This window comes from Hemibagrus wyckioides, linkage group LG06, assembly GCF_019097595.1.
Source record: "Hemibagrus wyckioides isolate EC202008001 linkage group LG06, SWU_Hwy_1.0, whole genome shotgun sequence".
NCBI classification, from domain to species: domain Eukaryota; kingdom Metazoa; phylum Chordata; class Actinopteri; order Siluriformes; family Bagridae; genus Hemibagrus; species Hemibagrus wyckioides.
This window is the reverse complement of record NC_080715.1, coordinates 24,221,032-24,235,104: the sequence shown is the minus strand read 5'-3', so window position 1 is coordinate 24,235,104 and position 14,073 is coordinate 24,221,032. Positions and strand designations below refer to the sequence as shown.

The window sequence follows — 14,073 nt, the reverse complement described above, 5'->3', positions numbered from 1 at the left end:
AAATGGAAGTTGCTCCTGATAAGTAGGCATGAATGTAAAGTGTGAATCCCCTTTTTACATTTTTGGCATTTGGCAGATGCCCTTATCCAGAGAGACTTACATTTTGTACAGCTGAGCAATTGAGGGTTAAGGGTCTTGCTCAAGGGCCAAGCAGTGGCAGCTTAGTGGACCTGGGATTCAAGTGCACAATCATCCAGTCAATAGTACCTTGACCATTTGACAGTAACACCTTGACCACTAAGCTACCAGGTTGGAAAATAAAACAAATATGTCAAATATTAATCTGAATATTGACCCTGATACCAATACTGCTGGACTGGTACACCCTTTACAAAAAGAATGACAGAGCCAATGATCTGTTTTAGTGACAGAGTAGAGGACTGAGTGGCCTGAGAATTGACGTTAACTAACTGCCCATCTCTTACTGCCAATTTACCCACATCAAGGTGACAGCACTTTTATTCACCTTTCCATCTCTTTCACTCTAAATAACTAACACACATTCTCAGGAGTAGAGAAAGCTCTGTAAATGTTTAAATGTTCAGTATAGTCAGAGTTGGACCAATGATACATATGTTAGGTGGATCAACGAGCAAGTGGATGCTCCAGTCACTGCTGCCCAGGCTTACGTGATGATTCCTAAGAAATCCCACTGACTAGACTAAAAGTGGTAGTTTATAATAATGTAATGACCAGAGTTATCCACGAAGAGCCATGTTGGTGCAGGTTTTTAATCCAATCAACAGGAGTTACACCTGATTCCACCTGTTGATCATGGCTTTCTATAGAGTCAGGTGTGACTTCTGACCCTGCAGCCACACCAGACCTTTCTAGATAAGCATATAGATAGCAAATATCATTATAATACAAACTGAGGGACATGAATGAAGTCACACAATGTGTTTGTGACCTCAACAAAAAGTCACTTGGGCTGCGGTGTTCTGTCTTAAAGTAAAATGATTATTTGAGTCTGGCTAGTGTCTTTATTCTTTATTTTTAATTTTCTGTTTGCAGGAGAGTTATATCACAATTTTGTACTGGTTTTTATTTGTCTCAGTTTTGTAAGTGTTTCTCAACATAACTGAATCTTAAGAGACAATCGCTATTCATCCATGTTAATTAATCCATCTAGTATAAATAATTCTACTGAACTGATCACAGATTGTACCTCGTTTTGATGTGTGTAGGTGCTGGGATTTGCTATTACAACACTGAGGTTTTGTTAAAAAAAAATAATAAAATAAAAACAATCCAGACATGAAATCAGCTTGTCATGCACACGCGGGCTAGTGATTTTTAAACCCTTAAAAATTCATCATCTCTGAAGCCAGAGATCGCCCAAATTTCTAATTAAGCGATATGTTTTTTTAAGCTCTGTTTGGAACCGGCAAAGAATAAAGAGACGAAGTTAAGACACAGAAAGCACCTGAAGTTTCTTAGACATAGGGGCTTGGATGACATGCGGCTGACAGAATCCAAACAGGTCTGTATCAAATGCAGGAAGAAAAGCATCAGCCTCAGTATTGTTACTATTAAATTTATTTTGACATCCTCTTCACGCATTCATGTGCCACAAGCCAAATCAGAGAAAGTAGGCCAGAGCACCTGGTTGCATTTGCAGTTGGAAGTGTTTCGACAGCGCTAGTCAGTGGAATAATACGTGCGAGCGAAAATCTCACAAACCACCACAGACAGCCGAAGCGTAGTGCACGCAGAAGCCACAACAGCAGGCTTTCAACCTCCAAACCATGTTATTATTGTAGCATCCATGTGAACTTGAACCCTGAGAAAATGGAGTCTGTCCTACATCCTCAGCCACACACCCCCCACCCCCCTTTTGGGAGAGCTGAGTGTCTGGGAGCTGAAAATGTCAAACTGCTTTGTCATGTCCCATCTCAGTCAGAGAGTGGGCACTGGGACGAATGACAAGCAGAAAGACAAAACAGACCAGAGAAGGGAAAGAGGAGAGGACGGCCATGCTTAGTACATATGTTAATGTTTATACACTAAGTGGACCTAGTTTCAATTAGAAAATACAAAAATCTTGAACATCTAATTGATATAACTTGACTGGGTGAATGGAAAAATTTAAAAGCACATCATGTTTTGAGTTAGTAAATGTAACACTGACAGAATTCAAGCAATGGATCATGTCATGAACCTGAAGTAGGAATTAATTATCAATCCTTTATGTTTATGTGGCACTGAAGGATAAAACAAAAGGTTTAAATGAGCCCTAAAATCAAGCAGTTTTCTAGTCTGGCGAGTAGTGAGGCCATGTGAAGATTAATTAGCAATTACAAAAGCAATTACATCTTATTTAACGTACACAAGAGTGAGAGAACAGATGCTTAAATGCCATTATGTCTCACAGGCCAGATGAATGTGACAGAAAATACAAAAAAAGGGAAAATTTGTTAAATCTTACATGTGGTTGTTTTTTGCCTCCATTTACCTTATGACTGTGTGTGTGTGGTTATGTGTGTGTGCGGTTATGTGTGTGTGCTTGTGCGTATGCGTGTCTTAGCCCTGCGGCTCTGGAGCTCCACATGTGGCCCAGTCTGTTTTGCCCATGGACTTTAATGTCTCTTCTATCTCTTAATGCTAATGACATTTCAGCCGGTTCTAGCAGCTGGCATCTCTGTTTTCTTTTACAACTTTCAGTCTCTTCTGCTGTGTACATTCAACCATTCCCTGTGTTTCAAATGGCACATGCAAGATGAAAAGTATTATTGTTTATACTTTAATGAACAATATAATTATTGTTTCACATGTGCACATTATAAGCTACACAAATTGCTACGATTGGGTTGTATGATCACAAGAGATATTGCAAATAAGTCATTGGAAGGCTTAGTGAGTCTGAGGGCAAATTGATATTTTGGTTTGTGATTTGCTTTGGTTGGTTACTTTTCTCACAGCATATAATTAAACATAGCAAACAAAATGCCAAAAACATGGCTGAGGGTCATGTAGAGCTAAAACTCCTTCATTAGTTGGCCAGAAAAAAAAACCAACAGCTTGTATTCAATAAATGCCATTTAGGTTGGTTGTCAGTTGTCACTCTCCACAACATTTTTGCAACTCTACAGCTCCGTCTTTGACTCATTATGGTTCAGTTGGCATCAACAAATCCAACATACTGTACATGACTGTTTTTTGTTCACTTACTGCATTTGGGTCGATTCAGGACCAAACTGCCTTCTCACTGAGTTCACTTAGAAGCAGAGGCAGAGTGAGACCACTTCACTCAGATTGTCTTTAAATTTTTACAATATACAAATGAACTTCACCAAAAATTAAATGCAGCAGGTTTCGAATCAGACTAAATGCTGTATCGGGAAAAATAGCACTTGATTTGGAGAATAAAAGAGACAGACAGACAAAGGAAATTGTTTTCATAGAATAAACACATTTAACACATTTGTGATTGGCTGCGCCAGATGATCTACTACAGAATTACCAAATGGAGTCTTTGAATAGTAGGCAGTTTTTGTCTTAGAATGATTGGTTGTTGAGTTACTCATGCTAATCCTGACTTACTAGTTGATCCTGACTCCTTCTGCTCTCTGGATCTGCCTGATCCATCCTGATGCCCTACTTCTGTTTGGAGTTCTGGTCACATTGGGCTGGGGGTCATCACTGCTAAAAATGGCCACACACGGACAGCTTCAATCTCACCATGAGATTTCTGTGGACGGTTGATCAGAGTTTTGTGTTTAAGGTTCCATCAATGAACTAGGTAATATCTTCAGTTTGATACAATAAAATATAATAAGTTAAAACTGTAATGACTGAGGCTCATGCTCAGAAGTTATAACACTTATAAACACATAGGTTCTAGCTTACACAGTTGCACTTTTGAAATATACAGTCCTCTCCGAAACTGATGAAACAGCAAAGCCAATTTATTAGTTTTTGCTTTGGACTGAAGACATTCAGGTTTGAGATCAAAAGATGAATATAAGAAGCCACTTCAGCTTTTATTTTATTATACGCTCCATGTTTTTATTTCTTTTGCTTCCTGTTCAGGGTCACCACATAGCAGATCATCCGGGCCACATATTTTTAATTTCATATATACACATGTTAATTTCTCATAGAACATTCAATTTTTTAGCAAGCAAAAATTTTGGAACATACAAGTACAAGTACAAACTGTAAATAACTCTGAAAATCTACTCTTGGTTCGGTTTCTTCCTTCAGTTTCACATGTGACACATTTGTTGTTAAACCTGATAAACTTGCATGAAGAATAGAGAGCTGTCTATTAGGGAAGCCATACTGATGCTGAAAAAAAGACTGAAATCCAAACCTCTTTTCTCATATCCATATTTTGAGCTCAAACCCAGATGTCTTTGGTGTATAGCACAAACAAATGAATTGGTCTTGTCGTTCCAATAGTTCCAGATGGGACTGTATAGTATAAGATAATACACAAGGAAAGATTTATAATCACACTGTCCGTATCATCCAGATGAGGATGGGTTTCCTTTTGTGTTCAAGGTTTCTTCCTAATATCATCTTGGGGAGTTTTTCCTTGCCATTGTCTCCTCTGGCTTTCTCATTAGGAATGCATCTTCCATTTAGAAATTATATCCGGAATTGATATATTTCTCTAAAGCTGCATTGTGACAATACCCATTGTTAAAAATACCATACAAGTAAAATGAATTGACTTCTGCTACAGTATTTATCAGATGAAAATATTGTACTGGGTTTGGATCTAGACAGTGCTGTGTAGAATGTCAGCATTAACTTATGGATTTTTACATCTGTATTTGGTGAACATCATAGGAAACCACAGCTCTTTTATATGTAGTGACCCCATTTTGAGTAATCTAATTAATGACTGCCTGAAGGCTGTGACTCAGAGAGCTGTGCTACACTGATTTTACTCCCACTGCAAGGTGAAGCTCTGTGTGTTGACTAAATCAGAACAATCAGGGTTTCTGTACACTTCCTGGCTGTAGTCCTGGACCGTTTTGCTCTGCCGTTTATCCGTTGTGTTTCTATAGTCTACATTATGTAAGATTTGGAAATAAGCTCCCCATGTGTGTATATGTGCCTGTTTTTATTCCTTCAGGAATCTTAGTCAAGTCACTTTGTTTGTTCCCATTTCTCTCTTCTGCACTTTTTATCTTTCCTCTAGTTCTTGTCAATTTATCCACCCACTTACAGTCTGTGGGGCTGCATTTGGACCGCCATACACAAGCGTCGCAATTTATCCATATTTTTCAAAGCACACTGTGCTTTCCTCTGTTTTCTAATCGCTTTCAGGCGTCACTCAAGTACAAAAAGACGTTAAACTCTATAGTCCACCTGATAACGCTAAAAATCGGTTTTTGTTCATGAATATTATTGGTTCTGTGTCTCTCTGGGAGCCAGTTCACTCTGTCTGTCTTACTAATGAAAGGGTCTGGATTGCTTTTCACACTCTGTGGTGTGTAGTTTGTGGAAACTTGTGGAAGCATCCTGCTGTTTTCTTGAGAAATCACAGTGCGTGGTCACACTTTCACCACAGCAGGGATGTACGTCTCAGTGGAACGCTGGTGAGACTATTTTCGCTATCCTCAGATTACTACATCTAAATTCGTGCTGGTGTGTTGTGTATTCAGAAATGCCCGAATTCCTTGTTTGGTGATCTACAATTTTTATATGTACGCAAGTGCAAAGCTTTTTAGCCTCCTGTATGAACAATAGAGAATTAAATACTTCTGTACTTAAATACCCTGAAAGTAGAATATTTTATTGGGAAACAAGTTTAGATCTAACTGGAAAAGGTTAAAAGGTCTGGATCAAAGTAATTTGGTGCAACATCTGTAAGAAAAACATCTGTAAGAAAAACATCTGTAAGACAAATCTGGGCTTGGAGTGACTGCTGTGCCTAAGAGAGCACTAACTTAGAGTACTTGTATCTAACAGTGGACAATAAGGAAGTCCTTAAATGCAGAAAAAATGATTTGATTGAACATTCATTCATTCATTCATTCATTCATTCATTAAACTTCAGTAACAGTATCTTGATGCGGGTCAGTGTGGATCTGGAGCCTATCCCAGGAACTCTGGGATTTGGGATCAAGGACCCCAGTTCAATGGAGGGCACCACACACACAGACACACACACAGTTGCTCTTGTGTTAAATCATTGTCCTTCCAGTTGCTTTTGTGTTGTGGCTGTTGTGACACCATGTTATTTAAATAACATACTCCTCTAAACTCTATACAACTTTACTCTACTCTGTATAACTCTATTCTGTTTAATGTTTTTTGGGAAATGGAAGAAAACTGTTGAACCCATGGCTTCATGGCTGTTCATGAGTAATAAAACTGAGTAAAAATGTCCTCATTAAAGAGGGAACAAGTATAAAGTAGTTAATCCAGAAATTAACCTACTGCATTTTTGCTCTAAAGTTAGACTCATCACAGACAAAGGTCACAATTATTAATATTTCACATAATGATTATTTCACAAGTTGACTTGCTCTCAGACAGATGTCATGAGTGCTGGAGGTTGAGGTCTGGTTCTGATCCAGGCTTCTTATCACTGTCATTGGCTGCAGACTGAGGAAGCCTGGGAGGACTGAGAGGCCAGTGGCAGTGTGCACTCAAGCCTGCTCTGTCCTGTTCGTGATTAATAGACTCTATTATGAAACAGCAGTGGATGATGGATCTGCTTCACTATGGCTCTCTTTGGACATCAGTGAGGAATGGGTCAGACTGCCCTGTCATGACCAGAAATGTGCACTTCAAAAGTGTTTTGAAGGTTTTTTTTTTTAATGGAAAGGTTTTAGGTTGTTTATCTCATCCGTAGCCCAGTAGTGGTATCTTTCTAGATCAGGCATTTAAATGTTTAGTAGAGCATGTTTCTGTGAACCAATGGAGTGACTACCACTTTGAATGCTTTCATCTACAGTGCCTGCACTTCAGTCCTTGTTGCCAAGACAAAAACACACTCTTAATCACAGTATTTGGGAGGAAAAATGAATTTGTGTGTATAGTGGTATACAGAGCCCTTGTTCTGTTTCCAAATGACCAAAACAGGACTTTCCTTCTATGTTTCCACAGCACCTGATGCGGTCGTCTATGTTCCACATGTTTATTCTGAGTATGGTGGCCATGGATGTGATTGTGGCTTCTAGCAACTATTACAAGGGCAAGAACCATAAAAAGGACTATGATGAGTTCTACCTGGCTGAGGTAAGTAATCTACTCCATTTAAATAAAAATTGCAATTATAATGATAATATTACATAGAAGTATATAATGCCAGAAAAGTGTTTGCCTCAGTGTCACTGTTGGAACAATTCTACATGCTTTGTTTATGCATAAAATTTTACAGCTTGCTATTCTGACCTGTCTTCACTGCATTCTACTGCCTTAAGCCCAGAGATTAAATCAACTGAGGAGTATCAGTGTGGGTGTAAACAGCCTGTAGGCACGCTCCAGTTCTGGGAATGGCTCTGAGCATGCGTACAAGTGTGTGTGTGTGTGTGTGTATGTGTGTGTGTGTATGTGTGTGTGTGTTTATGGGCACGTGTGCTGTCTGTCACGTTCTGACTGTGCCATCAGTATGCAGGTGGCACGGCGGGGAACAAAGACAGATAGAGGAGTGTGTCCGCCCGCCTACTCCCAGCTGAAAGGCAGAGATAAGGAGAGGAAAAGCATGAGGCTCATACTCATAGCCCAGTTCCCATTCCGTCTCACTATTAATCCACTTCACCTTTTTATTTGGATCTAAGGAGTCAGGAATGGTGCTAGCTAATTTCGGCTGTTGTTTTTTTTTTCATATGTGTGGCAGTCTGGGAAACCCACAGATTTTACTGTGGCTGGCTTCTGGAAAACTGGCAGTAAAATACGTCGCCATCATTTACTTTGAGGGAACATAAATATATTTAAATCGACATGCAGGTGTTTTTTATTTAGGCTATTTTCAAACCTTCTTTGGAGTTAGTAACTCACACAGTGAATGTCTTTGGTGAACACTTACATTTGTGTTTCCGTAAGTAGATTAAATTATATAGCAGGATATGGAGCATCTTTTAGTGGAATTAGAATGAAAACTCTTTACGCGTTCTTTACATTTTTACCCTATACAATTTCGGGGTAACCCTAATGTATTCCTGACCACCATGGATAACCACTCGGAGACTATAACACCGTCTTTGAACTGCCATTGCCTCAGTCAGCTTTCAGCAGGAAGGAATTAGTGCTAAGTCAATAATGAACTTTATGCTGACCTACTAGTTCCTCAGGAGCTCTTGGTTGCACAATTCCATGTGACTATAAACTGTTGAAGAAAGGACATTATCAACATTTACATTATTTACTGTCCAGTGTCACCCAGATGAGGATGAGGTTTCCTATTAGGCCTGGTTCCTCTGAAGGTTTATTCCTCATATCATCACAGGGAGTTTTTCCTTGCTACCATCGCCTCAGGCTTGCTCATTAGGGATAAATGTTTTGGATAAGTAGTAACTTAACTTTAAAATTTTTATTCTACTTTTCTATACTTCTGCAAAGCTGCTTTGAGACAATGTCCATTGTTAAAAGCACTAGACAAATGAATTAAAAGGAAGTGAATTATTAAATTGCTATAATTTGTTATATACATGTAGATACATGTAAAAGAAAAAAAGGACAAACTCTGTTGTATATACAGTACTGTGCAAAAGTCCTAAAAGGTACTTAAAGGTACATAAAAAAATAAAAAAGCAAAGATGCCTTTCAAATAAATAAAACAAATATTTTTACATAAAACTATAAAAAGCATTAAACAGTAATAATAATAATAATTATTATTATTAATAATAATAATAATAATAATTATTATTATTATTATTATTATTATTATTATTATTATTATTATTGTTGTTGTTGTTATTATTACATATTTGATGTGACAATCCTATGTACCAGATGTCAGTGTTTTATGCAGTTTTATAAGGTAAGTGGCTGCTAAATTTCTGCCACATTTCTTCTAGAGACGTCGACTGTCCCTCTCCCCTCTGTTTCTGAAGTTAGAACTGGACAGCCAGCAGCCATGTGTTGTTTGAAAAGTTACTTTCTTTAGTAGACATACAGATAGTTTCCTGTTTGGGAAATCTGAAATGTCTTTAACTGACTCAGTAATGCAGAGGTTATCAAATAAAACAGTTCAGATCAAAATTTGTATAGAGATCTAGTATGCACAAGACTCTCACACATTAAAGGCATTTTCCAGGCTAGCATACATATAGATCCAAGCTTCTATTTTTTCACACTGCAGTGTTAGTGGTATTAGGTTGGGCATCAACAATCCACAATAAACAGAAAAGACAATGAGTGAGTGACATTAGAGACACTAAACAACACTGAGTAGGAGAGTTCAGATTTAGCCGCAGAGTATGCGCAAACTGAAATAGTACAGATGGACTGAATCCAGTACACACATACACACACACACACACACACACACACACACACGTAACATTAACAGTAATGACTATACTGGAATACTATCGGAGTGAACAGTGCAAATTCAGCAGAGAGATGAAATCTGCAACTATGAAAGCTTTTCAAATAAAGAAGCTGCCACAGGCACGTTCCAGTTATGGTCCCTTATTCCACTGAAGTACATATATTTTTTACTGTTTTATTATATTTAATAAACGAGTAAATGTAAGAGGATAGGAAGGGAGTTAGAGTAGATAATGTTAACTTCTACTTGAGTTGATTTGGATTTCAGTTCCGAGAAAATAATATTAATTCAGCTAATTTCTTTCTTTCTTTCTTTCTTTCTTTCTTTCTTTCTTTCTTTCTTTCTTTCTTTCTTTCTTTCTTTCTTTCTTTCTTTCTTTCTTTCTTTCTTTCTTTCTCTCTCTCTCTCTCTCTCTCTCTCAGGTTGCTTTCACAATGCTGTTTGATTTGGAGGCTCTTTTAAAAATCTGGTGTCTGGGCTTCACCGGGTACATCAGCTCCTCTCTACACAAGTTTGAGTCTCTGTTGGTTGTGGGCACTACACTGCACATCTACCCTGACCTCTACCACTCCCAGCTCACCTACTTCCAAGTAAGCATGGATGATTTTTAGAGCTAAATAAGAGCTTGTCCTCTTATCCCATAGGAATTATGAATAGATTGGATAAAGTCCACAAGGAAAGATTTAAATCTCACACTGGAGAGCCATGCCTTATGTTTTAAATAGACATCAAAACCTTAGCATATAAACAATTACAATTAATTATGTGTTATTCATTTGCATGGTACAAATCCTTGTGAAAGCTGTAACTAAAGAAATGATAAATAATGTCAGGTAATGAGGTTGAGAGGATGCAAGTGCAGGTAGGCAGTTTATTAGGAACAGCAAATAATAACAAAAATGTGAGGGAAAGTCAGAAAAAACAAGCAAGGGTCAGGTGATCTACAAACAGGATATCAAAGACAAGGCAGGTAGAAAAACATCAAGGAAGGCATGGATCATAATCCAGGGTAAACAAGACAAAACAAATGGCATAGCAGGAGAACACCACGGTAACTGCACATATACTTGTTTTTGTATACATATACATATACAAAAACACACATGCTTAATTAGACGATGTGGGCAATAAGGACATATAAGGAAACCAACCACTGATTAAGACATGTTGGACACAGGACATGAACCAGAACAAAACACACATGGCAAGAGTGCGATATAAATCTGTGATTTGCAGCCAGAATATTGTCAGAGTTGCTGTTAAAGTAAATGAACCAACAACATCTGACCAATCTGTATCAATAATTCAGTTGCATTTAATTAATTTCCACACTGGGTCTGATTCAGAGTGTGATTGTTTCCTGTGGTGCTGCAGCGTTGGTCTGCTTTCAGACTCACTTGATTATATTGAACACCGGTGCATTTGTGTTCATCACAAACGTACATACACAGCCATATCAACTTTTTGCTGCTATTATGCGTAGTTAAGCACTTCGTCACTTCTGTATCCCACAGTGTTTCCCTGCCTCTCATGCTACACGTGTGTGTGGAAACTAATGATGTCATCATCTGCAAACACATGCGCAGGTTACTTTACTTCCTGAACAAGTGTGAAACTGAGTACACACAATCACGGCCCAGTTCCAGTGCAGCCGAACTCACACCACCTCCTACATGTAGTCTCAGGTTCGGTACCATGCTGCTCTTCCCGGTCCTCATGACACACTTTCACGTTACTAATTTTTCATTCTAAACTGCAGCCTTGAAGCGTCCTAAATATTTGCACTTTCAGATGTCCAGAGTTTGAATTTATCCTTTTATCTCCAGCACCTGATATAAGCTTCCATCTTTCTAAGCCATTGCTGCAGTGTGAGAACTGAAGAAAATGATACCCATGAACTACAGGAAATAATACCCATGAAAACGTTTCATCTTTTGAAAAGAATTGTTTGTGAAGTCTGAATGACATGACGATATTAAAAAATGCATTCAGACACATTCATAATATACAGTATGTGTAGAATATATACATGTTTTATAGAACATCTCTGATATCAAAACTATTTCTTGACCACTTAAGCTCTCTTGATGTTCAGCAGCTTAGTCTGTAATTAAAGTGAAACTAATAGTTCTTGGCTCTTTTATCTTAAAGCCTTCAATGATTTGTTGTCGTTCTCATAGACTTGATTATGATGAAGACTGAAAGCGTGTAGATCTGGGCCTGCTGACGGGTCCGGGGTGATTAAGGGCTTAAGCTGTCAGGACTAAGTACAGATTTGAATGAAAGAGCTTTGTGTCAGGCTGCAGATTGATTGTGATTGCAAGCAAAAGGACAAACAAATTAACATATACTTCATATCTTCTTCTTAAAGAAGGTGCCTGAAAAACAGTGACATTATTTACTGTCCTGTGTCACCCAAATGAGGATGGGTTGCCTTTTGAGCCTGGTTCCTCTTAACGTTTCTAAGGGAATTTTTCCTTGCCATTGTCTCCTCAGGCTTGCTCATTAGGGATAAATAGTAACTTTAAACTTTATAAAAAAAATTTTTCTATGTTTCTGTACTTCTGTAAAGCTGCTTTGAGACAATGTCCATTGTTAAAAGAGCTATACAAATGAATTGAATTGAACTGAAAAACCCTGAAGTTTACACTTTCTAATCAGGCACTAATCAGGGACTGTGTAGACAAGGTGTTTGTGGGTGGCTGAAGACAGCTGGAGGAAAACAGAGAAACAGCAAGGTTTTTTGTTTTAATATTTATATGTATATAATTTTTTTTTGGACAGGCCTCATTAAGGACTCAACCTGAGTACTGATCACCCTCACAGGAGGGGTGTTAGGTCAGTTGCACTCTTCTATGCTTTATGAGTAAAATATTTTTACTTTCCCCTGTGTGTTCAGGATTATTATGCCTAAGCAAGAATAACTCATTCAGTGATTCATGCTTTGAAACAGGAAGTGAGTCACTTGATTATTTGGTCTATTTCTGTACAGCGTGTTTGTGTTATTTATGTTTTAAACACTTTTCAATCCTTTCTTTTTTTTATTTCAATACCAGAATTAAGGTGTATAATTGTTAAGAATCATGACGAGATTGTGATTCAGGGCTGCGGATTAAAAAAATGAATATATATTAGTTTTATTTTAATGAACTATTCTAGGTATCATTCTTAAATAATTCATGGATGTTTTTAAGCCGCTAATAAGAAGGGTGATATTTGTATGGATCATCTGTTTTTTTTTTTTCTTTTTTGTCTGTAGCAAAATCTCCATTGTATAATTTATTCAGTGTTTCACTGCTAAAGGTCAGATAAAGCCTTTGTCGTCTAATTTGGTAAAAGGACAAAAAGAAGAGGACTCTCCTTCTATGAATAATTTCCAATCAGAAATATTGCTCCTCTTTTTATTTAGTATGTTATCAGAGAACCTAAATAGCCCTTTGTGTTTACTTCATACTGTATCATGCAGTACAATGAGAACTTTTGTACATCATCATAAAATAGAGCTAAATATCCCTTCGGGTAATAAATAAATGATTTCTGTCTGTGATAAAACACGTGAATGCGAGTAGTTAAGTGGGTGTACACAACAGTGTATCAGACCTGTTATAATTTTTATTGGCTTCTCACATCGATGTGGATGCGTTATATGTTGTCCAAACCCCCCCATCCCCCCCCCCCCCCGAGTCCTGGAGGAGAGGAATTCGGCTGGAAGAATCTAAGAGGCAGCAGACTGCAACAGCTGGATCGATAGACATTCCCTTTTCTTGATCATGATATATTGTTCACAGATTTGCTCACCTAAAGCAATTTGGAAATTGCTGAAATTGCAGAGGAATGGAAAACGCTAATGTTTTAGAGGACAATGGAAACAATGTTTGCTCTTTTCATATCAATGCATAATCAATACGGTCTATTGTTCCCGTAAGGTCCTCCCCCTTTTTTTTTTTTTTCATGAGTTATTGTTTCATTCCTATGTAGGGAAATCCATCAGTGGTGTATGTTTATTTATTTTTAGGTCCAAAAAATGACCTGTCATGACCGTTCATGGGGTGGAGAACGAGAGAGAAATACTTTATTGCTTATGGAAACTATATATACTTAAGCAAATAGTGTTTAGAGTGTTCTATAAATTGCAGCCAACTTAAGGGGACTGGTTCTGGGAGAGGATGAGGTACATGAAATGGTAGGAAGTTAATTTTTACATTTCTGGCATTTGGCCAACGCTGTTATATAGAGCGACATACAAGAGTGCTTTGAAGTCTCTATCAACGAATACATTAACACTGCTTCACTAGGTCACAGACTTAAGATACATCAGCCTAAAAACATACAACATACAACAATATATAAAACAAACAGGGGAAATAAGAGCTAGTTTAAGTGCTTCAGGAAGAGGTAGTTCTTCGTCCAGCATTTGAAGATGGTCAGTGACTACTTGGACATCTAGGGGACGTTCATTCCACCACCTCAGTGCCAGAACAGAGAAGAGTCTAGATAAATACCTACCTTGTACACTGAGAGATGGTGGGGGCAGTTGAGCAGTGCTAGTAGATCAGAGGGAGCGAGGTGCAGTGTGAGGAGTAATAAGAGCTTTGAGGTAAGATGGTCCTGGT

The 14,073-nt window shown here is 38.0% G+C and overlaps 1 protein-coding gene across 5 annotated transcripts in view; it reads left to right on the top strand.

Annotated features, from left to right (window-relative positions):
* Nucleotides 1-14,073, top strand: part of nalcn (sodium leak channel, non-selective) — an 85,681-nt gene that overhangs the window by 28,776 nt on the left and 42,832 nt on the right. For all 5 annotated transcript variants that reach the window (XM_058393574.1, XM_058393573.1, XM_058393572.1 and 2 more), the window contains 2 exons: nt 7,069-7,200; nt 9,883-10,050. In XM_058393574.1, coding sequence (XP_058249557.1) covers nt 7,069-7,200; nt 9,883-10,050 — 300 coding nt within the window. The remainder of the gene's footprint in view (nt 1-7,068; nt 7,201-9,882; nt 10,051-14,073) is intronic.